The sequence below is a fragment of the Mustela nivalis genome, assembly GCF_964662115.1.
Source record: "Mustela nivalis genome assembly, chromosome: 10".
In the NCBI taxonomy this organism is placed as follows: Eukaryota; Metazoa; Chordata; class Mammalia; order Carnivora; family Mustelidae; genus Mustela; species Mustela nivalis.
In genome coordinates, this window is record NC_139029.1 from 43,547,463 (window position 1) to 43,570,265 (window position 22,803).

Genomic DNA, 22,803 nt, shown 5'->3' on the forward strand with positions numbered 1-22,803 from the left:
GCCTTTGGGGGGCCCACTGCTCCTCCCTCCCGACAAAACCCCTTTAGAATACAAAAGCTCTTTAGAAGGGTCCGTGACAGAGCAGAGGCAGAACCTCCCTGGGCAAACAGGCTTTCAGAGATGAAAGAGCAGCTCAGACAGCTATGGCAGTCCAATGGCCACCATATTTCCCATTGGAAGGATGGGGTAGTGGTGTCCTGAGGTGAGGCTGGCCTATTCCAAGATTTTAGATCGTCCACAGTCCCCCTTCTTCCTACCACACACCGGAGACAACACATCCCTTGAACATTCTAGGATTCCAACTCCTTCATTAGTTGTGTTATGAGCTTTTATTTAAAAAGCACATTTAATACAAGTATAGTTTCGCAGATACAAGTTTTCACTTTGTATTCTACAAAAGTCTTTGAATATTATTCTCTTTACAAAATGGAACCTTACAAAAATACTGACACTTTAATGTTTTTATACAGTTTTCTCTAGTTGTAGTTATTTCTTTCATTGTAAAACAACGTCTACCACAGAACTACGGTATTTTAGTTGATATTAAAAAAAAATAACTCAATGCTTTTTTAAGCAGCTAATGTAAATAACACAGGTCGAGACACAGTTTATAATCATAGTGGATATAGCTAAAATTGTTTCAGAAATAATATCTTACATAGTTAACTTTTAATGTTTTATACATTATTTATATAATATTTATATATAAAAATCATAGCTTGCTAGAAGTTGAAATGAAAGGACGGCTTCTGTAGTAAGGCTGTGCGTGCGGTTGATCCATGTGGTTACACTTAGCCCTTTGAAAGGTCTGCATCCGTGATCGGAAAGCCTTTCTTCCTTCCTCCTCTCCTCCAAGGTTCAGTAGAAAGGATCCCTGTCTACTGCCTAGAGCGAGGCCTTGCTTGGAAGGACACTTACGGATAGAGGATGAGAAAAACTCTACGGAGATTTAACCCATGTGTTCTGCCCAGCAGAACCTACCAAGAACTGCCCTAGAGATCAACCCCAAGACAATAGTGCTTTACACAGCTTAGCAAGAGCAGCACCCACAGAGACCCTCGTCAGCTCCGAGATCTGGAAGGGTAGCCTCTCAGGCGTGAGACTGACTGTCTGCTACTCTGGCTCATTCTGACTTCGAGTAGCCAAAAACTTGGTGGGTTTTTTCATTCTTGCCCCTTCACTCCCATGTCTCTTGTGTGCATAAGGCTGCTTTCCATCAGCTGGAGGCAGAGCACGCCTTGGCTCATGTCCAGACCCTCCCGGGAAACCCTGGCGGGCACACAGCAAGGGCCTCGAGGGAGAAAGCAGTGACGGAAGCTAACTAACTATTATCCGAGGGCGTGCAGGTGCTGGGTGACTGGTGAACACAACAGCGGCCTCCAGTAGCCGACGGTCCCCCACGACAGCAGGACGTGGCAAAAGAAGACAAAGGAGGGCCAGCACCCTCGAGCTCTTCTGAAATTGTGCTATTTGCGAAATTCACTCATCCACAAAGAGTCTCCTAATCACTAACGTGAGGGGCTGTGGTTGCTGGCCTGTGGGCTGGGGGAGTGAGGGCTGAGGCCTCAGGGCTGGGAGCTAGGACTCAGGATCGAATGACCTGGCGTAGAAAACCTGGTCTTTCCTTAGATTTAACTTCCCAAACCGAAGTCACAGTACAGAAGAGAGTGGTGTGGACAGAGAGACACGAGAGAGGAGCCCCCCATGGCTATTTTCTTGTTTCAGTGCTATTTCTGGCATTGTGTGCTACAGTGGGAATTTGAGCTTTTTCTCACAGGCCTGGGATTCCTCGGGTCGCAAGGGTGATCGGCAGACTCTACGCAAATCATTTTTAGTGTTTGTTCCAGAACAAGCCCGTGTTCACTAGAACATGAACACTTAAACCAATTGCACATCCAGGATTTCGGCACTTGGTGTTAATTTGCTGTTGTTTCCACATAGGTGAACGCTACCTATTTTGGAAGGCCACAAAGTAAGACTTTTTTTTTTCCTTTTTAAAATCGGTTGGGCAAAAAGTTTTTCCCTACATTCTACTGTCTGATGAGATTGAAGAGCAGCAAGAACTTGCTGTCAGCAGTCATTTCATAAAACAGCTCAGGAGGTGGGCAGCACCTACACCATGTTGTGGTGATTGTTCCTGTCAATAACGTCCACAGGTGAAAGGATTTCCTTCCGGAGAGCTGAGGGAGGCAGGGAGAGTGTCGTCTTGGTCTTGAAGAGGTCGGACACAAAGAAAACCTAGAAGCACAAAATCAGACATCCGAATCAGAAATCTGGGGTCTGGGAATAGGCAAAGGGAAGGTCACAGGAGCACAGACTTTAGGAAAAGGGGACCCCAAACCGTAGGACTTTGAATAAGTAAGGATCACATAAAGATCACATATATAATACATCCCAACTTGTGTTCTACAGCTAGAGAAACTGAAGCCCAGGGAAGGACAGTGACATGCCCCAGGTTGCACAGCTGTGGCAGGAGTAGAACTCAGTTCTCTGGACCCTCAGTCCACTGTTCCATATCTGAAACCCTATTTCCTTGATTTCTCAAGGCAAATAAATAGCGATGAAAAATAAGTTCCTAAACAAGGAAGCAAGTCGTAATTAGTCACGCTCATTAATCCATGATACTTTCCCTTTCCCCATAAAGAAATCTAGGGTGTGACCACAAGAGATCAGCCAACACGAATTCCTATCAGCAGGACTGGAGAAGGAAGCAGTTGTGACCATGTTTTCCTGAAAGCCCAGAGAGTTCAACAATTTGATGGGGGTGAAGGAGCTGGGGTTTTGTGGCTGAGGGAGAGTCAGCAACTAACCCGGAGGAGAGGTCAATGAAAACTCCTATCGCTCCTTCCCAACGTCCTTCCTCCTTGTGAACAAGACCTCACCCAGTCTTAGAATCACTGAGGATCATTCACTGAACAGCCAACATGTAGGGCTACGGGGATGGCTCACGTGTAGTTCCTGTCTCAATCAGCCGACAACGACAGATTCAAGAACTTGATGAGTTGGCAGAGTAAGAAAACTTTGTGCTTTGTATTAGATGGCAAAGTAAACATGTAGGCATCCATTTCAGCCACTCAGCAATAGGAGTTTCTATTGAATAAACCGTAAGAGGCAGTTATCAGTCACATCCTTTAATAGGAAACACATGGCTGGGTTTCAGAATGGAGACTAGAACACCCTTAACAATTTCCTTATGTCTAGCAGCTTTCTGGATTGAGATATCCTTGTCCTGCAGTGGGTCATGCGCTCACTAATGGCAATGGTACTGTGACTTCGGACACAGCATAGGCTGGCAAGTGATGTTCTTAATTTAATAAGGTTTTGCCAACACCAAGGTTTGGAGCAGCCAAGGCCTGGCCATCGTAGGGACTTGGATCACCTGCTGAACCAATTTCCAAAATGTCCTTTCTGGAGAAATATAGCAATCAACAAAAGGGCTCCAAAAATCACAGCAAGAAACTGGCAATGATGGTTATTCAGGAGCTCAAGTGACTAGAAGACAAATGGGAAGCAGAGACTCACCAGCCATGAAAAAACTGTGACACCTTTTGTATTTTGTACCCAGGCCACAGATCACCTACTCAAACATTTGTAGTCCAAGAGCCACTCCATTTTACAAAGGAAAAAAATGAAGCCTTCTGTCCCTTTCCTTTCCAAGGAGGTATCAACAGTGAAAGAACTGAGAGAAAAGAAAGAAAAGATTTGGACCCAACCCTGCTGGGAGGTTCTAGGCCCCCCCGGGATCCTTTATGCACATCTGGAGAAGAGGCTTTCAAGTGCTCCTGGGATAAGGAAATACTAAGGAACACAATTAAAGTTAAACGTGGAGACAATCAAACTTTCAACTCTTGGCTGACAGGTAAAGAGTCAGTGTCCCCAACTCTACCGGGAAACTACCCTCCCTTCCTCCTTAACTTTGCCTCTGAGGGTGTCTTCAATTAACCCCTCCATGGCTGGCTCCCAGCTGTACTTGATCCTGCCCAGCAGCTTGGCCTCACCAAATAAGATCTCTTACTGCTCCCCGTTTCTCAGAGATCTTTCTCCCAGCTTCACTCCACCTGCTGAAGACAAACACAGCAGGGGGCAGTCCGCCAACCCCCATCACCGTCTTCCCTTCAAGATTCTGACACTGCCTTCATCTACTGGCTCATTCCCAGTTTAATTTTCAGAGTTCGTATCTACTGCCTATTAAGGTTTCTGTTTCCCAGGTGCAAGATGGGGATAATATCGAGGTTCAAGGCAATAACGTACTCAAGGAGACCTAAACCTGAGTCTGGAATATAGTTTAATAAAAAAATATTCCTTTCGGGGTGCCTGGGTGGCTCAGTGGGTCGATCCTCTGCCTTCGGCTCAGGTCATGATCTCAGGGTCCTGGAATCAGGCCCCACGTCAGGCTCTCTGCTCGGCAGGGAGCCTGCTTCCTCCTCTCTCTCTCTGTGCTTCTCTGCCTACTTGTGATCTCTGTCAAGTAAATAAATAAAATCTTTAAAAAAAAAAAGTTCCTTTCTGTAATGCTCTGGACCCCAAAGTAAAGACCTAACGGACCTCGATTAAGTCAATCCCCTCATGTGACCTTGCTTGTCAGCCTTTCTCCCTAGATGGGAGGCCTCTTGGGGATGGAATCCGGGCCCTAATGATCCCACATCACCCATAACACTTAGCATTGGCCCTCCCCACATGAGGAGCTCCGTGTTTGTTGTTGAATTTCTAAACTCCTCTCTACTGGAAGTAAGCACTCTAGCCTTCCATCTTATGGGCACAGGCAAACGCCCCGGACTTGAGGGGAACCACGCGCTCATACCCTGCATGTACACAGCCGGGCAGTGGGATGAAAAGTTGAGTGAGGTCCGGCAGAATCCCCCTTTAAGCTGCATTTCGCTTTCAGCGTGGCTTGAGCTTACACAAACACTTTTTTGGGATCATGAAACCCGACCCTGTCAGGACTCAAAACAGGGCTCAGTCTTTCTAACGCTTGAAGAGCGGAACACAAAAAGGACTAGCAGAAGTGAAAACTTTTCTCGGAGCAGTTCCATTTCCTGCAGAAGGTGATCTCCACCCAAAAAGAAAACCCAGAGGCCCAGGCCGAGAGGCAGCTATCTGATGTCTAGGGAACCGCTCTCAGCCCACAGCCCCGGTCCACAGATCTCTCTTTAGGAAAGAGCGCAGTAGGTAATAAACGACAGTGTCGGCAACCAGAAATCTACACCCTAAGCAGCAAAATCAGCTCTTGCTTACGCTGCCCGAAGCATTTACCTTCAATTCCATTTCTCTGATTCTTTGCATTTTATAAATTGCTTTTTCACACCGAACATCTGCTCTGTGCCAAGCCCTGAGATTAGAAAGACAAATACACATAAGAGTCCTTTGCCCTCCAAAAGCTCGCAGGGCAAGGAGGGAGAGATCCCGGCAAACAGACAGCTACAATGCAGTGTTAAAGATCATGACAGAGGGAACCCAGGGTGTTGAAGTCGTGCAGAGAACGTGGCATCTAACCCAGACTGAAGCGGACAGGAGGCGGCTTTACAAGGCTTCCCCTAAGGAAGGTGTATTTGAGCTGAGCTCGATAAGGATAAGTAGGAGTTAGCAGGTGGTGAAGGCGGGAATGTTGCTCCAGGCAGAGGAGCACAGGAGAGGGGACAACACGTTCAGGAGCTACGAAGGAAGAAGCTCAGTCTGGCTTCCGCCAAGCAGTCAGTAAAGCTGAAGAGGAGAAAGCCAGGTCTCAAGGAGCCTCCCAGGACATGTTAAGGAACTCGGACCTTATCCTGGAGGGCCTCAGGAGCCACTGCATAGGCGTCTACGGGGAAGAAGCATGGTGAGAAGACAGTAGCTGATAGGCAGAAGCAGTCGAAAAGGGCATGGGGAACCTGAAGGCAAAGGCACCAGGTAGGCCCTGCAGCACCTCGGGGAGGATAAGTCCACGGCATGGTTGTGGTACAGGCCAAGAAGACACAGTTTTCTGAGCCATTGAGAATGGACTGCGGTCGACAGAGATGCTGTGTACCCATGTAGGTGGTTATGTGCGCAGGGGAGGTGGTACTTTCCTTTCGAGTTTTGCATTAACTCTAGAAATCTTTGCACTTGTTCCCACCAAACCTCTTAAGGTCTGGGTAACCACACCAGGGGAAGGAAGTGCCAGCTCTGCTTTCCTCAGCCTTCGAATATTCACGGTCCCTCTTGCAGTATTTTGGGGAAGTGGTTCTGACCTTCTCCTGGCAGGCTGTTCTGTGACCTAAGGGTGCAAGGTGACCTGATGGGACCCAAGCCATCAGGACGGTGGGCTCCTTCAACTGAGAGCAAGACTACATGCAAACAAGGCAATCCCAGGCAAGAAACGCCATTCACGGTTATGAGGGGGTAAGAAGCATACAGGGAATCTCCTTACCAACGGTGGCTGTCTTTCCTAGACTATCGCATGCTTGCAACCAGCTCTGCCCACTAGAGCAAGACAGACTAGCCTTCAAACCCAGGCTGCCATTTTCAGTAAAATACCTAAATGAGAGACCCAGTACCCACCTCCAAGCCTTACTCTAAGGACATGTTATAACAAAAGGCCCAAGCATGACAACGTGCCTGGGGCCCAGTAAGAAGTTAAAAAATGGGAGCCACTGTCACTGGCTTGTGTGTTCAGTGCCTATCCATACAATGTCACTTCTCCTCCCCCACCCTTTGTGGGGGAAGGCAACAAACAAGAGAAGGCACTAGGAAAGAAGGAAAAGGAGAGAAAGAGGGAGAGAAGAATGAATCAGAATTACAAGCCAACAGGTAGAAGTCAAGCCAGAGGGGAAGACCATAGGCAGGTGGGAGTTTTCCAGAAGGCAGATAGAATCTGATTGCTAGGTCCTGTAATTTCTGAGGCTATTTTGGGGAATGAGTCAGCAGAATCAAAAAGGAAGATGCTCTGTCACTGGCACTTACTGGCTCCAAGAGACGCCAAACCCCCGGGAGCCCATACAGTCCAGCGCTGCTGGGGTACTGCCTGGCTGGAGCTCACCAAGAACCGAGGCAGCCAGGAACAAGCATCCTGGTCTACTGCCAGGTTTCCACTCCCGCTGCTGCAAATGGCCAGCTCAGCAGATGCGGAAGGTCATGTTGTTAAGAGTCGCTTATGGTGACAAAATTGTTCTTTACGTGTTCCTGGGGTCCTTGTGTGTGGCAACTTCTGAGAATGGTTAAGTGAACGCCTTGAAAAGAACAATCACATCCTCAGACATTGAGGTTTTTAGAAGCCCCCTGCCCCCCAACCGCCGCCCAGGTGAGCTTAGATGCCAGCTCGGGGCAGATAAATAAAAAAGGAGAAGAATGTTGGAATCTTACAACCAGAAGAAAACGGCAAGTTGTCCATTCTAGTATTTCTCAGAGTGTCATCCTCAGAGCATTATTTCAGAATCAGCTGGCGGCCTCTTGAAAAAGCAGAGGCCTGGGCCTGCCGGCGACCTACTGGGAGTGTGGCCTGGAACAGGCATTCAGTGATTCTGGAGGTATCTGCTACACGGACTCCAGTGAGGAGAACCACCAGACACTGGGTACAGATGAACAGATGGGATCAAACACGGCCTCTGCTACTGAGGGGCTGAACATCTTCCACATCTTGCAACTGCTTTGAGAGCCGCTCCTTTATCTGCACACTGGATTTCGAGATACCTTCCCCAAGCTGCCCGTATCTTCTCTTTGCTACCCATGCAACTTTCAAAGACCTGCCATCTTAGCACTAGGCATAGGTTTTCAGGCATAATGCTGCAACAAATTTCCACTTTAGCCTATGACCTACTCAAACCCATGAACTACTCAGAGCCTAGCAACTATAGCCCTCAATAAATTTGAATCCACCCACATGTGAGGATAGAGACCATGTGCTGCTCCCCCCACTTTTTTTTTTTAAGATTTTATTTTTAAGGACTCTCTACACCCAACCTGGGGCTCAAACCTACAGCCCTGAGATCAAGAGTCCCAGGCTCCAATGACTGAGCGAGCCAGGCACCCCTGCACTGCTCCTTTTGCAGACATCCCCCATGCCTTGGCCCCTGGATTTCCTTTTGGCATCCTGCTCTATCAGAACAAACAATCTCCTAGATTAAAGGAATCATTTTCTCTGTAGGAGAAAGCCTCGGGACCTGGCTCACCCTCATACCCTAAGGGTAAGTGTTGTCTAAAGAAAAGCCATCCTGGGCAAGCCCTGTCTTTTGACTAAATGAGAGTGACCCAATTGCAGTTATCACTTCTGACCTCAAAAAAGGGCCTCCACTCGCTTTTGGCACTGGGAACCTGCCAGCACCACTGTTGAATAATTTCCTGGTCTATCTGTGAGGGCACTTGACAGGGTGGAAAGAGTGTCTCGTTCAGAGTCAGACAGCAGGATCTGGTCCACAAACTGCTCCTGCTGTGTCACCCAAGCCAAGCCACACTCTTGTCAGGGCTTAAATTTATCCAAAGCGAAGAGTTTTGTGACTTCAGATGATGGATCTGCCCTGTACTTGAGTGCAAACATTATTTAAAAATTTACCTTCATAATTATTGTCAGGTTTCCATGGAAGAATTTATGTGAAAACACTTCCTATCCATCAAGGGTCATTCTAATGCTGCCTCGGTTACCATGATTCAAGGCCATCCTTGCTACTGAGGGATGTGGAGGAAGTTAGTCCCACAAAAAGAAGGAGGGCTCAGAGCAGCAGAGAGAGGGTGGGGGCCATTGTGGAGGAGGAGAGTGATCGGTGGCTGCCTGGGGCCTTCTGGGAAGGCACTTCTAGGTTATGATGAAAGAGGGTTTCTGGGAAGGGGGAGCACCGGGCTGACAGCTCTGTTAGTGGGGTGCTAGTTCCAGCAGGAGCCAGCGCTCAGGAACACCGTACAAAAGGATGACAGAGGCTGGAAAGAGGCAGGGCCCTCACTCCCAGAAGTCCTACGTTTTGAAGCTTTCCAGGATCAGAAGACACACTGTAGTCTCACTGTTCTTTTCCATCCCTGTGTCTCTGAAACATTCCTCCTGTGTGAAATGCCTTTCCTTCTCTTTTGCAGCTCATAGAAAATGTCCCCTTATCAAGGTTCCATCTCAAGGAATTCTTTCTAGCCTTCCACCACCCTCAGGAACTATCCCCTCTCATGTGTCCCCACAGTCCCCAGTAGATCAGTGTTTTTCAAACTGCATGTCACAAGTCATTCGTAAGTTATAAAATCCACGGACTGCTTTTTAAAGGGTTGAGTAAAAAAATACTAGACTGTCTCACACAAGTGAGGGTAAGTCTTATCTGGTGAAATGTTTCAGTTATGTGCTGGTGCCTCTACTGGCTTATGATGGAAAACGTTTTTCTTACCATGGATCACGGTCAAGTCTGGGGAAGTTCCTGCACGAGAGCTCTTTAAGGACCAACTCTTCTTAGCTCCAAATCTTAAAGACAAAATATAGTACCTTCCCCATGACACATTCCATCTGGGTTGCATGGACCAAGCATGAGCATCTTTTATTCACTGAATCCTCAGTCCAAAGACTGGGAGGAGCTACCATCCCCATATCACACAAGGGGGAAAGGTGGCTGAGAGGAAGCGATGTGCCCAGTATGCCTAATTAGCAGATGGCTAGTGAGACTCCCCTCCTGGAGTCTCTGCCTCATCATTCATCTCACCCATCTCAGCAGCTCAATGAGAAAGGGGAATTGAGATGGACACTACCAAGGGTGGAGGACAGATTCATCATCTATTGGGGTCAACGTCTATCTCTACCTTTGCTTCCTTCTCTGTCCCATATCCACAGTCTTGGCACCCGTATCCACCCGAGAGTAGGGGCCCCTGGGAGGCGAGTAGGGGCCCCTGGGAGGTGAGGTCAGCCCAGTCTTTGCCTACTGGGCAAAGACCTAGATTTTTTGCTGGGTCAAAAAGAGACTCGCAAGGTCATTTCATCCATTGTCCCGTGCCCGGGCAGCAGTGGGATAAATCCAATGGGAATAGATGGGAATCTTCCCTTAGAGAAGGAGATCTCAGATTCCTGACATAGACCAAGCATGTTTAGAGTTCACAGTCTTAGTCCTGTGAGATAGGATTAGGAGGGCCAGGATCTGGTCCCAGCTCTGCCACTGTGTGTCCTTGGGCGTCTCACGCCCTCTCTGTACCCATTTGCTCTTGAAGGGGTGTCACTACCGAGCTCTTCTTCACACTCCTGTTCTTGCTTGTCTGCTCTCCCAAGGTCACCTCACTGGGGCAGAGACAAAGAACACCCTCGCCCTTCCCTACATCCTGGAGGAAGACAGCAGCACACAAAAGAGCAACCGCTAGCCGAGCTACACCCCCAGGGAAGAGGAAAACCAGGAAAGACTCTGCTGTGTGTTTATGACATTCGACAGCAGCTGCTTCCTCTGCAGAGCCCACAGCAATGGCGGCCTGGCCCTGCCCTGACCCCTCCCAGGGCCCCGTAATTTGCCATCTGCAAGAGGGTCAGGGAGGAGGTGACCAGATAGGCAAGTTGTCACCAGACAGGAAATGAACTGATGTTTGTTGCCTCGTCTGAGTCCCTGGGTTACTCCAGGGGTGGGTCAGCTAAGCCCAGCTGTAGAGCTCCAATGTTGTTGGTAGGGATGACTGAGAGTGTGTGTGTGTGTGTGTGTGTGTAGATAGGCAGGAGGGGGACTATGAAGGTCAGTATGTGCCTGTGTTTGCATTGGCCTATCTGGTGTGTCTGAGCTTCTCAGTGCCTGTGAGAGAGAGAGAGAGAGAGAGAGAAAGAGAGAGGGGAGGGCCGTCTATGAGTCTGGGTCTTACCGGGTCTGTCCATGTGCCTCTGGATCTCTCCACCTTCGTCCATGTACATGAAGATGAACATCAGGGCACAGGCCCATCCAGCCCTACGTGCCCACGTTTCTGTTCAGTCCCTGACACCACAGAGGCTCTCTGTGACGAGTGCCATCATCTTTCCTCTTTGGAAAGGGTTTGAGTGAGCAATGGGGGGGAGGAAACTGAGTCAGCTCCTGCTTGACACGTGGTTTCTGTCTAGACACATGTGCTTGCTAGGATAGGGCTTAGTCTCCACAGACCTGGGTGAAAGTGCTTCGCTGTCACAACCTATTGCCCAAGGCTCTCCAGTGACTCAGCCAACATTCTAGGGTGATACCCTGTACCCACTGGGGACTTAGAGACATGTCCCCATCCGCAAAGAGACACCCCCCTTCACAGACACTGCAGGGAGACGGGTCCATCTGAGAAGGGAGGTCAAGCTTAGTTACTACAAAGTCAGCTATGCCTCTGAACTTCCGTGAAAGAAGGTCACAGAGGGGCCTGCAACATGCATTTGCCCAGATGAGGAAACCAGGCTCCAAGGGGAAGTGTCTGGTCTGGGGTCAGAAACTCATTTATGACTCATTCTTTAACCTCAGCTAATCGAGCATCTATGGTGCCCACCCCTCACTAAGCCTGAGGACAAATCTGCAGAAGGTGAAGCCATGGGTTCTGCTAATAAGACAGTGGTTGTCTAGCTGGGGAGACAGACATTTGGGCAGGCAACCACACAATAAAACCAGGCTGAAAGCCACAGCAGGAAAATCACACAAAGGGTCAAGGGAGCAGGAGGAGAAAGTCAGACAATTCTGTCTTCAGGGAAGAGGGAGGAGAAGGTGTGGCAGACGAACAATGGTCCCCTGAAGATGTATGTGTCCTAATCCCCAGGACTGGCCATTACGTCACCTTCCATGGTCAAACAGGCTTTACGGATGCAATGAAATTAAAGAACTCAAGATGGGCAGATTCTCCTGGATTAACCAGGCAGACCCAGTGAGTCACAGAGCCATAAGAGGGAGGCAGAGAGTTGGAATCTCAGAAGATGTGGTGATGGAAGCAGAGGCCAGAGAAAATGAAAGAAAGATCTGAAGAGGGAGGAAGGGGCCATTGGCTAAAGAATGCAGGCAGCCTCCAGAGGTTAGAAAAGTCAAAGAAACAAACTCTCCCTCGAGCCTCCAGAAGGAACACAGCCTGCCAATACCTGGACCGTAGTCCGGTGAGATCTATTTTGTAATTCCAAACTCAAGAATTGTAAGAAAGTGTTTTAAGCCACTGTAGTTTGAGGTAACTGTTGCAGCAACGACAGGAGAAACACAGAAGGTTCCACCAGCGATGGGGTGAAACCAGAGCCATGCTCTGCCGAAGGGGGGCCGCCATCGAAGACGGGCGCTCAGGGGGTGGGAAATGGTGAGAAGTCTGGTGTGCTTGGAGGTGTGAGGGGTGCAGAGAGGAGGAGACCAGACCCTCCAGGCCCTTGGATCTCTCAGTGCCAGCTCTTGCTGGCCCTTGTCGACCGCCTGCGGACAACCCCGGCTCCTCTATCTTCTCTCCGTGGTACTCAATCCTTCGCATCCCTTCCTCATCTCTTTAGAGAGGACAATCATGGCTACATGGTAGGACGGCATTTTCAGAAGACTGAGGATGATCTGTGAAAAGGGCTTATCATGGGTGGCACACGGAGCTCTCAATACGTGTTTGCGAATGTTACTTCTCTGTTAAGGTGATGGGGAATCCAGTGAAGCCCAGCTCGGTGACGGGGCAGAGGGAGAAAGGGATTTCGGGGTTCCTGGCACCCAGGCAGCGGCCTGGTACCATCCTGTGCTGCCTCCTCCGGGTGTCCCTCACCAACCCCAGGAGACGCCCCATGCTCCGTGTTTCCACATCCATCAGTACAGCCACATTCAGAGAGGAGCGCTGGGCTTTTCCTGGGATTCACTGGGACAGCCAGCCTTGGTTCTTGAGGGGGAGTTTCTGCCACAAGAAACAAATAGAAGGGAGGCCACGGGCTTTGGCCTAGGCTGCAAACGCCATGCTGCACCACTCCAGGAGAGCACCTGAGGCACTGTACCACCTGTGGGGCCACAGCCTGCCACCTGTCCCCTCCTCCAGTGAACACAGGGTGCTCACAAGGCCTCTGGATTGCCCAGACCCCTCTCCAGCTCAGGCCAGGGTTGAACTTTGCTTGTCTTCCTCACACTCAAAGCCAGAACAACAGCTCTGGCGATGGGCAATACCCACTGGCTTCCCTCCTCCAAGGTGAGCACTCTTGAGCTCTTGGGCTGACTAGATACAGTGTATTCTTACCCTGGCCCCTCCGATGTCATCCATGAAGTGGATGGGCTCAGCGCTGAAATGCCAAGCCTGTCAGGACCACGAGCTCCTGAGTACCAGGCTGGATGTTCGGCATTTTGGAGAAAAATGATAAATAAGACCAAACCCCTGCCATCATGTGTTCTTAGCTAAGTAGGCAAAAGACAGGGAAAGATATTTATCATTCCTTTCCAAACATCCTTACAATGTCAAACAGGCTCTTAAACTCAAAGCGATGGTAAGGACCTGGGTGGCTTAGTTCTTTGAGCATCTGACTTCTGCTCAGGTCATAAACCCAGGGTCCTAGTACACATCAGCCCCACACTGGGCTGCCTACTCAGCGGGGAATCTGCTTCTCCCTCACCCTCTACCACTCCCCTTGCTTGTGCTCACTCTCTCTCTTTCTTTCTCTCAAATAAATAAACTCCTAAAACAAACAAAACAAAACAACTTGAAGCAATGACCAGAGCCTGGGTGGCTCAGTCAGTTGAGCCTCTGCCTTCAGCTCAGGTCATGATCCCAGGGTCCCGGGCTCGAGTCCCACATTGGGCTCCTTGCTCAGCAGGGAACCTGTTTCTCCATCTTCTCCATCTCCCTCTCCTGCTCCCCCTGCTTGTGTTCTGTGTCAAATAAATAAACAAAATCCTTTAAAAATAAATAAATAAATAAACCCGAAGCAACGGCCAGATCAGCCCAAAGGGTAGGGAAGGGCCCTGTGGCTCCTGAAGCAGGTGTCTATGCTGTTCTGCCTCAGGTTACCTCTGGCTGCCCTTCAGCTCCAGCGACCATCCTCCCTTGCCCAGTGGACATGGCCAAGGTCTAGAGTCAGGGGTCTTGTGGGGGCAGCCATCGACCAGTTCTGACCTTGGACAACTTGGCTCATCTCTCCGAGGGGCTTTACAATCACTACTACCAAATTCCTATCCTGTGCTACAGTCAGCCAGAGCCAAAGAGGATAAAAGTCAGACCCGTCACTTCCCTCCTTGAAAAAAAAAAAAACAACCCTGGTCCTTCCAGACACCATCTCACTGCCCATGGAGAGTGCAACGGGATATGCAAGAGGACAGCAAGGAAGGAACACCAGCACCTTTTTAAATTGGGGGTGCAGGAGACTCGAACTAAGGCAGCCGAGCACGGAGAAGGAAACGCAGCAGCAGGCCGTCCGCCTGCTGAGAGCACAGTTCAGAAGGGCCCAGTCAGCAAAGGGTGACCCTTCCCTGCAAACACCCGACCCCTGTTGTCCCTGCCCATTAAAATGCCAGTGACAGCTGTTCTCATTAACGGTTTGCTCTCACAATTTCTCTCCCCTTAGCCTTGACTCAAAAAAAAAAAAAGAAAAAGAAGAAGAAATGAATAAAATGAATGAATAAAACCATTGAAACAGGCGGTCCCTCGGCACGCAGCTTAGATGCGACTTTCTGCGTGTCTGCGTGGTGCCCACTCCGGTAGCCCCGGGCCCCTGCCCCCTCCCTCCCTTCCCGCTGCACCCTGCAGTGGCCCCTCTCCCCCAGGCATCCTGTGGGTGTCTCTGTGAGGTCCCCTGCTACATTCTAACTCCTGTCCTGGGCCAGCAGTGCAAGCAACAAGACTGGGGTTTCCTTGAGAGCAAGAGTCCTGCCTTACTCATCCCTCTGCCTTCAAGAAAATGTCCCTTGTAGTGTTCGCAAGGAAGATAGCCACCCACTGATCCTAACTTTTTGTTGATTAAAAAACACGTTTACTTATTCTAGGAGGTGCTGGTGAAGGCAGGGAGAGCAACATGTACGTGTCACCTATGGTCCCTGTGTCCGGGCAACCTGACAGTCTCAAGAGAGACACACATCAGCAACATCAGCACAGGGGAACAGACATCAGCAAAGGAGACTGGGAGAGGCTATCGTCGGGAGACACAGGGCTGCAGCCAGGCTCAGAAAGGAGGGAAGGAGGAAAGGCCAGGTCTAGATCTCTGGATTGTTCATGAGTCCTACAGTGGGTAGGGCAAGGGTGACACAAACAACACAACCCACACGCGTGGTGCCTAAACACCCAGCCATTACTGTGCCCTGGGCTTCCCACGGGCCTGGCGTGAGCTCCCCTGAGTGGGGCCCGGGAAGGCACGGGGTCAGAGCAGGTGCTCCTGGCATTTACTGAATAAGCCCCACAAGATTTCGCAGGTGAGAAAAACAGATTCTTGGGGAGACGGAGGCATACGGAAGTGAGTTGCCTCATGCTGCACTCACTGAGTCAGGGGTGAAGTGTGAGCAAAGGGTAACCTGGTCACCTGGGGCAAACGAGAACCTGGTCCATCCCAAGGCCATTCTCTAGGCTCTTCTCTTGGTGGACAAGGCCCTTCAGGCTAGCCAGGGTAGGGCTCGGCCTTGACCAAACCCCTCTTCTCTAGCCAACACCAAGTTTAGACTTTGACCAAGTCACCCTAAGGTCACAGTGGGAAGGGGAGAAGTTTCCAAGAAGCTGAGTTCTAGTGAATTTTAAGTGTCTACCAAAGCAGCACGTGAGCATCAAATGAGTCAGGGACCCAGACTCTGCTAGTCACTTGACATGTGACCTGGGGCAAGTTTCTTCCCCCCTCAAACCCTAAATGTTTTCATCAGTAAAGTCAGCAAGGTGGACATAAGTTGCAACATTTTATGAGCTGTGGTTAGAGAGAAGAGGACTTTTAGATTCTGCCGAAGGAAAACTCACAGGCTGGAAGGAAACAGAAAGTACCGTCCTTTTACTGAAGGGGTCCTGGGGTGAGGGGACCCTTGATACACCATGCAGAGAAAAGAATTGAGAGCTTGCTAGTTTTGGTCACCGGGCTGGAAACATGGAACGAGCAAGCCATCCGGGGCTTTGCTTGTGGACCGAGAATAAGATGCTACTCACTATGCAGCAGGCCACCAGGGCTCCTTGAGCAAATCCCGCCAGCACATCACTGGGATGGTGCTTGTGGTCAGACACACGTGACAGTCCCGTGTAAAAGGCCATCATGATCAGGGTGAACTGCAGGAGGGGCCGGAGCAGGCGGGCCCCTCGCCAAGTGAAGCGGGCCTGCAGGTACAGCTGGAGAGGAGAAAGAAAAGGAACAGACACTAAGTGCATTAGAACACCAGGTCGAGACCCATTCTGTTTCCACTCAGTGGAACCATCTAGACCTTTGGTGACATGGTATGCAGAGAGCATTCGACCTGGATATGACTTCAAGTTACTCAAACCTGGAGCCTTAGTCCGCATACAAAAACAAAAAATACAAAAAATGAGAAGAGCCAAAGAATGCCCTAGAGCCCACTGCTTGGCACATTCTAGACACTTCATAAACATGTGTTCCCTTTCATCTTCTTCATGGTTAAACTAATGAAAGCACAGTAACGAGGGGGAGTACAGGTCTCTCTTCCGCAATCCGTGACGACTCATGCACTGCATTTGTGTGTTTCCCTGGACACTAGCATTGTGCTGTCTGTATACTAGTTGTTGCTTAGGACCATCTTGGAAAGAAATGCAGGACTGATATAGGAGGTTCTTGTGACAGTCAAAAAGGGATGTTTCTACTTCAACAGAAAGCACCTCTACCAAAGAACAAGTTTCTAAGTCACCACTCCCAGCTATGGATTTTTGAGTTCAAATATAAGGAAACACATAAAGCAAGCAGACAATGCCAGAGAGCTTTCACACAGAGGCTGACAGACACTGGGCTGGGTGGAGTAGAAGAGTAACCTGAAGAAAAATGGAAGAAAAAAAAAACCACCTCTGGCCGAAGCAAAGAAGTTGAAATGACGTCAACTGAGCATTGTCCCTCAGAGTTATCTTGCTGCAGTTTCCGTTCTAACCTCTGGGCACAATCTACTTCCCAGGTTCCTGTGGGAACTTGGGAAATGAGGGGGAAAAGGCAACTGGACCAGGGGAACTTCCGACGACAAATCAAAGGCAGTCACTGGGGGAGACCAGGAGAAAGGGGAAGAGAGCGGAGGGGAGGAGCCGATGGCCCCAAGATAGACCTGGGAAGCGGCAGCGGTTGGGCTCAGCCCTTCCTGAGACAAAGGGACACCTTCCCTCTGGCGGACAGGAAGGAGCTAGCCAGTGGCTAGACCTGAGTAGAAAGACAAGTGGAAGTTTCCGGAGCCACCCTTGCCAGTGAGGGAAGACTGCCGAGCTCTGAATTCTCAACTACCGGGAAGACAGTTTCAAAACCCAGGCCTACACAACAGCAGACAACTTTGTAATCATGATGAAAGTCTACAAATGCTTTCTTGGGCAATCTAAGAATAACAAATGAAAAAATAATAATAAAGAATGCACTGAGGTTAGCTGCTAAACAAGCAATAAAGATCGACAATATCTTGTATGTAAAATATAACCAGTTAAAAATCTAAAAAGAAGGGGCGCCTGGGTGGCTCAGTGGTTTAAGCCGCTGCCTTCGGCTCGGGTCGTGATCCCAGGGTCCTGGGATCGAGCCCCGCGTTGGGCTCTCTGCTCAGCAGGGAGCCTGCTTCCTCCTCTCTCTTTCTCTGCCTGCCTCTCTGCCTACTTGTGATCTCTCTCTCTGCCAAATAAATAAATAAAATCTTTAAAAAAAACAAAATCTAAAAAGAAGAGGTAAAATCCTCACAGCAGCCAAGGTGATTTGATAAACAGTAATCACACCACCACGAACTACACAGGACCCTTTCTGAAGTAAGGGACATAAAGGACATGTTGAATAGACAGCTAGAATTTTTATTTATAAATATTCAGTTTGTAAGCTCATAAAGTTGATGGGTAAATCCCATCCGAATCCTAGGGACATCCTAAAAAGACTGGAGAAAAAGACTTGAAAGAAATTCCGCTAGGAATAACTTAAAAGGCCCAAATCATACAACTAGCCAGAAAAGAAACACAAATAAGCCCGGGACTCCAACAGATGCTAAGGACACAGAAATGGGAGGCCGTAATTCCTGCCCTACGGAGCATTCATTCGCTGGGGGAATCCACGGACACGAGCGAGGGCACTTACAGGCTTCCTAGGAATTACGAAGGAAATTCGGAAACCGAGGTCAGTTACTAAGGGGAAGGGGCACTTGGCTTAAGTCCTAAAGATGCATCTGCGTTTGCTTAGGAGTTGAGGGGACACCGGGGAGGAGTGTGTATCTAGGCAGAGCAACCGCTTAGAAGCCAGAGTTCTGGAGAACCTCACAGCTTTCGGTATAGCTGAACAGGGTGTACAGGGTGGGGATGGGGGGGACTGATGAGCCACAGAGTTACAGAGGCAAAGGGGAGCGCTCAGGAAGGGTATGGATATCACACTAAAGAACCCAACTTTTACTTAGTAGGTCAGTCTTTCCCAAACCATCCTCCGTGGAATACTAAGGGTCTTTTAACAAGATGGTAAATGCTCCATAGGAAATCTTTATTTTCATTACCAACAACACTTACTGACGTTTACAGGGTAGCTACCTGCTGAATCACAATTGGGAAATGTTATTATAAGCAAATGGTGAAAAATTACATGATTTTAAGCCATCAGTACCATAACAAATAACCTGCAGGTCAAAGGCCACGCCCTAGATTGTGCAGAAATGAGCCAGCAGTAGATTCTGTAATGGAGAATCAAAAAAGATCCTTTCCTTCAAGGAGTGGGGATGGGATGACACTGGCGTAGCTCCCACTTCACACAAGTCTTGGGCCAAAGAGCAACCATCCAGGGCGCCTGGGTGGCTCAGTGGGTTAAGCCTCTGCCCTCGGCTCCAGTCATGATCCCGTGGTCCTGCGATCGAGCCCCGCAATGGGCTCTCTGCTCGGCTGGGAGTCTGCTTCCCCCTCCCCCTCTGCCTGCCTCTCTACCTACTTGTGATCTCTGTCTGTCAAATAAATAAACAAAATCTTAAAAAAAAAAAAAAAAAACCTCAACCATCCGTTTGCCAGGTTGGGGACAGAAAGAACGCCAGGTGCTCATCAGAAAAATCTCACTGAGCCTTTGGTTTTCTCACAAATAAAATAATCTGCAGATCCTCAGAAAATGCTCATTTAAAATCCTCCAACTCCTCCCCGCCCCTCTGTGAAGAGGTTAGGTCATGGACCTTGGCAGTCAGGGTGGGGCAGAGGAAGGGTGGGTTTCCCGACCGGACATGGCACACATCTCCCCTTCCACTGACTCAGATACTTAAGGCTGGAGCTTAAGGAAAGAAAATAAATAAATAAATACAGGAGAGGAACTTGGGAGAGAGGAAGAGACCCGTCATCAGAAGAGCTGCAGGAAAGGAGTGCTTATGAATGAGAAAGGAGAGGGGCCATGGGAAAAGAATGCCTTGGGGAAGCAGTCAGATGTGGAACAGCCAGACCCACACTGAAGCTTGCTCCTCACTACAGTTAGTAACAAACACATCGATCCCGGCTCAGGGTCTCAGGATTGACCTCGTCCGGTGTCTGCAACTGGGGCTTCAGGGCAAAGCAGAGCAGCAAGAAGAGGGTAAATCTGGAGGTGAAACGGCCCCAACGCTACTACTTCCTAAGTGGGTGGTCCCTCAACTTCTCATCTGAGAAAGAGGTACAAGAGAGTCTCCCTCTCCAGGTTGCCAGGATCAACGGGACTCCCAGGACTGGGCACTCAAGGGGCTCTTCAGAAATCTTACCACCCTTTGCCTTGGTGAATGAGATTTACTCAATGGCTGTGGTTGATTTCACCAAAACAAGTCAATTACTAAAGCAAAAGATTGGGTGATGACCCTCCACGTGGTGCCTACTTCTCATCTGAGAAGATGGCCACAATGGGCTTTGAGGTTGACCAAAGGATCGGGTAAGTCCTTCTGTGCCCCACCAATCCTACTGCTAAATGGATTGGCTTTTGCTGGTTCATAGCCCAGTCTCGTGAGGCTCTCCATACTAGAGGCCTGGGCCTCACCATGACCAGAGAGAACTTTCTGGAGCACCCTCCTGCCTTGGAAACCTGTGCCAGGGGACAGGACAAGGAGCAAGTGACTGCATTCGTTCCCATTTCACCAGAGGAAGTCACACTCCTGACCACAATGATACTATGGCCCATGTCCCAGATCAAATAGTAAGGAGACTTGCTTGGACTCAGAATTTCTTCAGGGGCTTCTGGGAAGTCCTAGGCATCCTGCAACAGGGTGTTTAGGAAAATGGTAAGCAGAACTGGACAAAGCCAGAAAGGCTGAATTGCCGTGACCTCTCATAGAGGTCAAGACTTATCTGTCTTTACTTCCCCAGCCGCCTGAAGGTCTCTGGGCTGGAGGAATCCACTTCTAAGCACCTGTGTGAGTGACATTGCAGAAAAGGTTCTGATTTGCAATCAGAGCAAAACTAAATTTGAATCTTTTCTCTGTTCCATGCCACCTGCAGGACCCTAAACAAGCCACTGTTCTCTGAAGTTCTGCTTCCTCTTATGTAATGAGATTCACTCATTTAAAAAAACAAACACCTGTCGAGAAAGGACACAGCTCAAAACTGTGAAAAGACAGCTAACACGAATAAAGTTAAGCTCCCTTCCTGAAAAAAAAAAAAAAAAGGTTAAAATTAAAAAATGAAATCTTGTTCTTGTACTAAGATTTTTCTTCCATTTGCTAAAATAAAATGCTGACTGTAGACAGGAAGGTTACAACAGAAAGCTGTATGCCCTGCCCACGATCCCCCATCCCCAAAATGATGTATGTGAAAGTCCCGAGCACAGAGAACTCACTCCATAAATGGAGTTCTCTCCTCTTTCCTAGTCCTAGCTTCAAAACTGGGGTCCTGTGGAATTCCAACAAAACCTCTTTAGAGAGGTCTGGCTGAACTCACGCAGGCTCCTCCGGTCTGAACCAGCAGAGTCAGATGTGGGGTGAGTCACACTGGGTTCTTGCTAAGTCATTTGTGTTTCATTACATGATTTGCATACTGGCGAAACAGGTCCGTACTGTCCTCTCACTTCATTTCCATTGCTCTTGGGACTGCTCCGCTCAGAGCGAAAAGGAGGCTTTTGTCCTTCCTTCTGTCCCTGCCTGCTCTCTTCCTGGAAGTCTGTCCAGATCCCTGACACCCACAGGGAGAAACTTTCTCCCTTCTCTCATCTCCACCACAGCTCATGCTTGGCTCTGGTTCATGTGCCTGGTGACTTGTCTACGTGGGGCAGAGCTGGAATTTCTCTCTGGGAAGCTATTCAACAGCCTTCAGGACAAAAGAAGAATTTTTAGTGGGCTTTTCTCCTCCTTCAAGAGGGAATCAGCTCTTGCTTCCTGTCACGATCACAGGGAGAAAAAGAAACTACCAGTGTGTTGAGCCCTGTTCCAGACATTGTTCCAGACGCTTCACATGACCTTCCCTGCAATTATCATGGCCATCCTACGGGGTAGACACATTCTGCCCATTTTACAGATGAAGAGATCAAGCCCAAAAGGCCACGTCACTTGCTCAAGTGACATGATGCAGGATTTACACTGAGTAAGATGTGTCTTTTTCTAAGTCCAAGCTCTAATCACAGAAGGTGGCTTCCTTAGCAAGGAATTAGAGGAAATTTGGGCTCTGCACAGCAAGTATTAGCTTTTTGTACTGGACTTCTGTCTAAGGAAAAAAGCAATGTGAGGGGACCCTGGGGCTGTTGGGGGCTACAGGACAGTCTATAGTGCATATCTGGAAACACATGCTCCTGAAATTCACCTGTCACATACTTTTATAAGGCCCACGTCTAAAATCCAAGTGTAGCTTTTCTAATAGTGAGAGTATTAGAATCTCTGCCCTGATTATCAACTAGAAAACCTGTGAACTATGCAGTCAGTGTCCCTCCTAGTGGAGTGAGCAGCCCCCTCCTCAGGCCCCGTGCCTCAGTCCACCCGAGTCAGAGACCCCCCTCTCCACCTGCTCTGAGACTATTTACTTTTCAGACTTTCCACACCAAACAGGAGGTCATTTGGTGTCCCCAGGGGCTCACACAAGGTCTGGCTCAGAAAGTACCAGATGGATGGGTGGACAGACGGACTGACGGATGGGTAGATGAATGATGGATGGATATAGGCAGGGGAAAGACAAGGGAAAACATCTATATCTGACATCGTGGTTTATTCTCTGTAGAACCACAATTTTCTCCCTGCAAGGGATTTCACCAGACACTCCCAGGTTCTGTGGGCATGTCTCGTGGGCATACCAGACCCCACCGCTCCAGGATTCTAAACATGCTGAACAAAACCTCAATGACTAACAACCACAGGCCAGGGAACATGGCTGTCAGAGGACAGACACTTCCCTGTTTCCTTGGTATCCGACAAGCCCTTTGACACATAAACAGTTCCCACGGGCACCCCAGTAAAGAGTCAATATGTCAACGGTCTGGCAAAGAGGCGGCAAAGGCCTTTCCTACATCCCCCAAGCCCTTTCCCAGCGATCAGTTCAGGGATGAGGGAATGAACACAGTTCTAACCGGAATGGGGAAGAGCTCAGCTTGGGGATATCCAAGGCCCGCGATGAAGTCATTCATTCATTCATTCATTCACTCATCAAATATTCACTGCATACCTAGCTAAGGGTCAGACCCTGTTTGGAGCAGTGCGATACAGTGGGGAATCAAGAGACAAAAACGTCCCCCTCATGAAGCTGACACTTTCTGGTAGAGAAATGGATACTGATGTCAGAGGCTGAAAAATGGGTGGGGGGAGAGAGGAATGAGGCTGCAAAGGGAGTTAGGGAGTGCTGCAGGAGGGGCCAGGGAGGCTTCTGACACAGCACCCTGAAGAAGGCAAGAGGGCATGGCGCCCGTTCAGAGAGGGAGGTGTGGTGGCAAAGGAAAGGCCT

General features: G+C 49.1%; 1 protein-coding gene across 1 annotated transcript in view; it reads right to left on the minus strand.

Annotated features, from left to right (window-relative positions):
- Positions 1–310: 310 nt before the first annotated feature.
- Positions 311–22,803, minus strand: part of PLPP3 (phospholipid phosphatase 3) — an 84,248-nt gene continuing 61,755 nt past the window's right edge. Inside the window, exons 5-6 of the mRNA XM_082688547.1 lie at positions 15,937–16,113; positions 311–2,238 (exon numbers count right to left, since the gene is read on the minus strand). Of these exons, the coding sequence (XP_082544673.1) occupies positions 2,113–2,238; positions 15,937–16,113 (303 nt within the window). The 3' untranslated portion in view covers positions 311–2,112. The remainder of the gene's footprint in view (positions 2,239–15,936; positions 16,114–22,803) is intronic.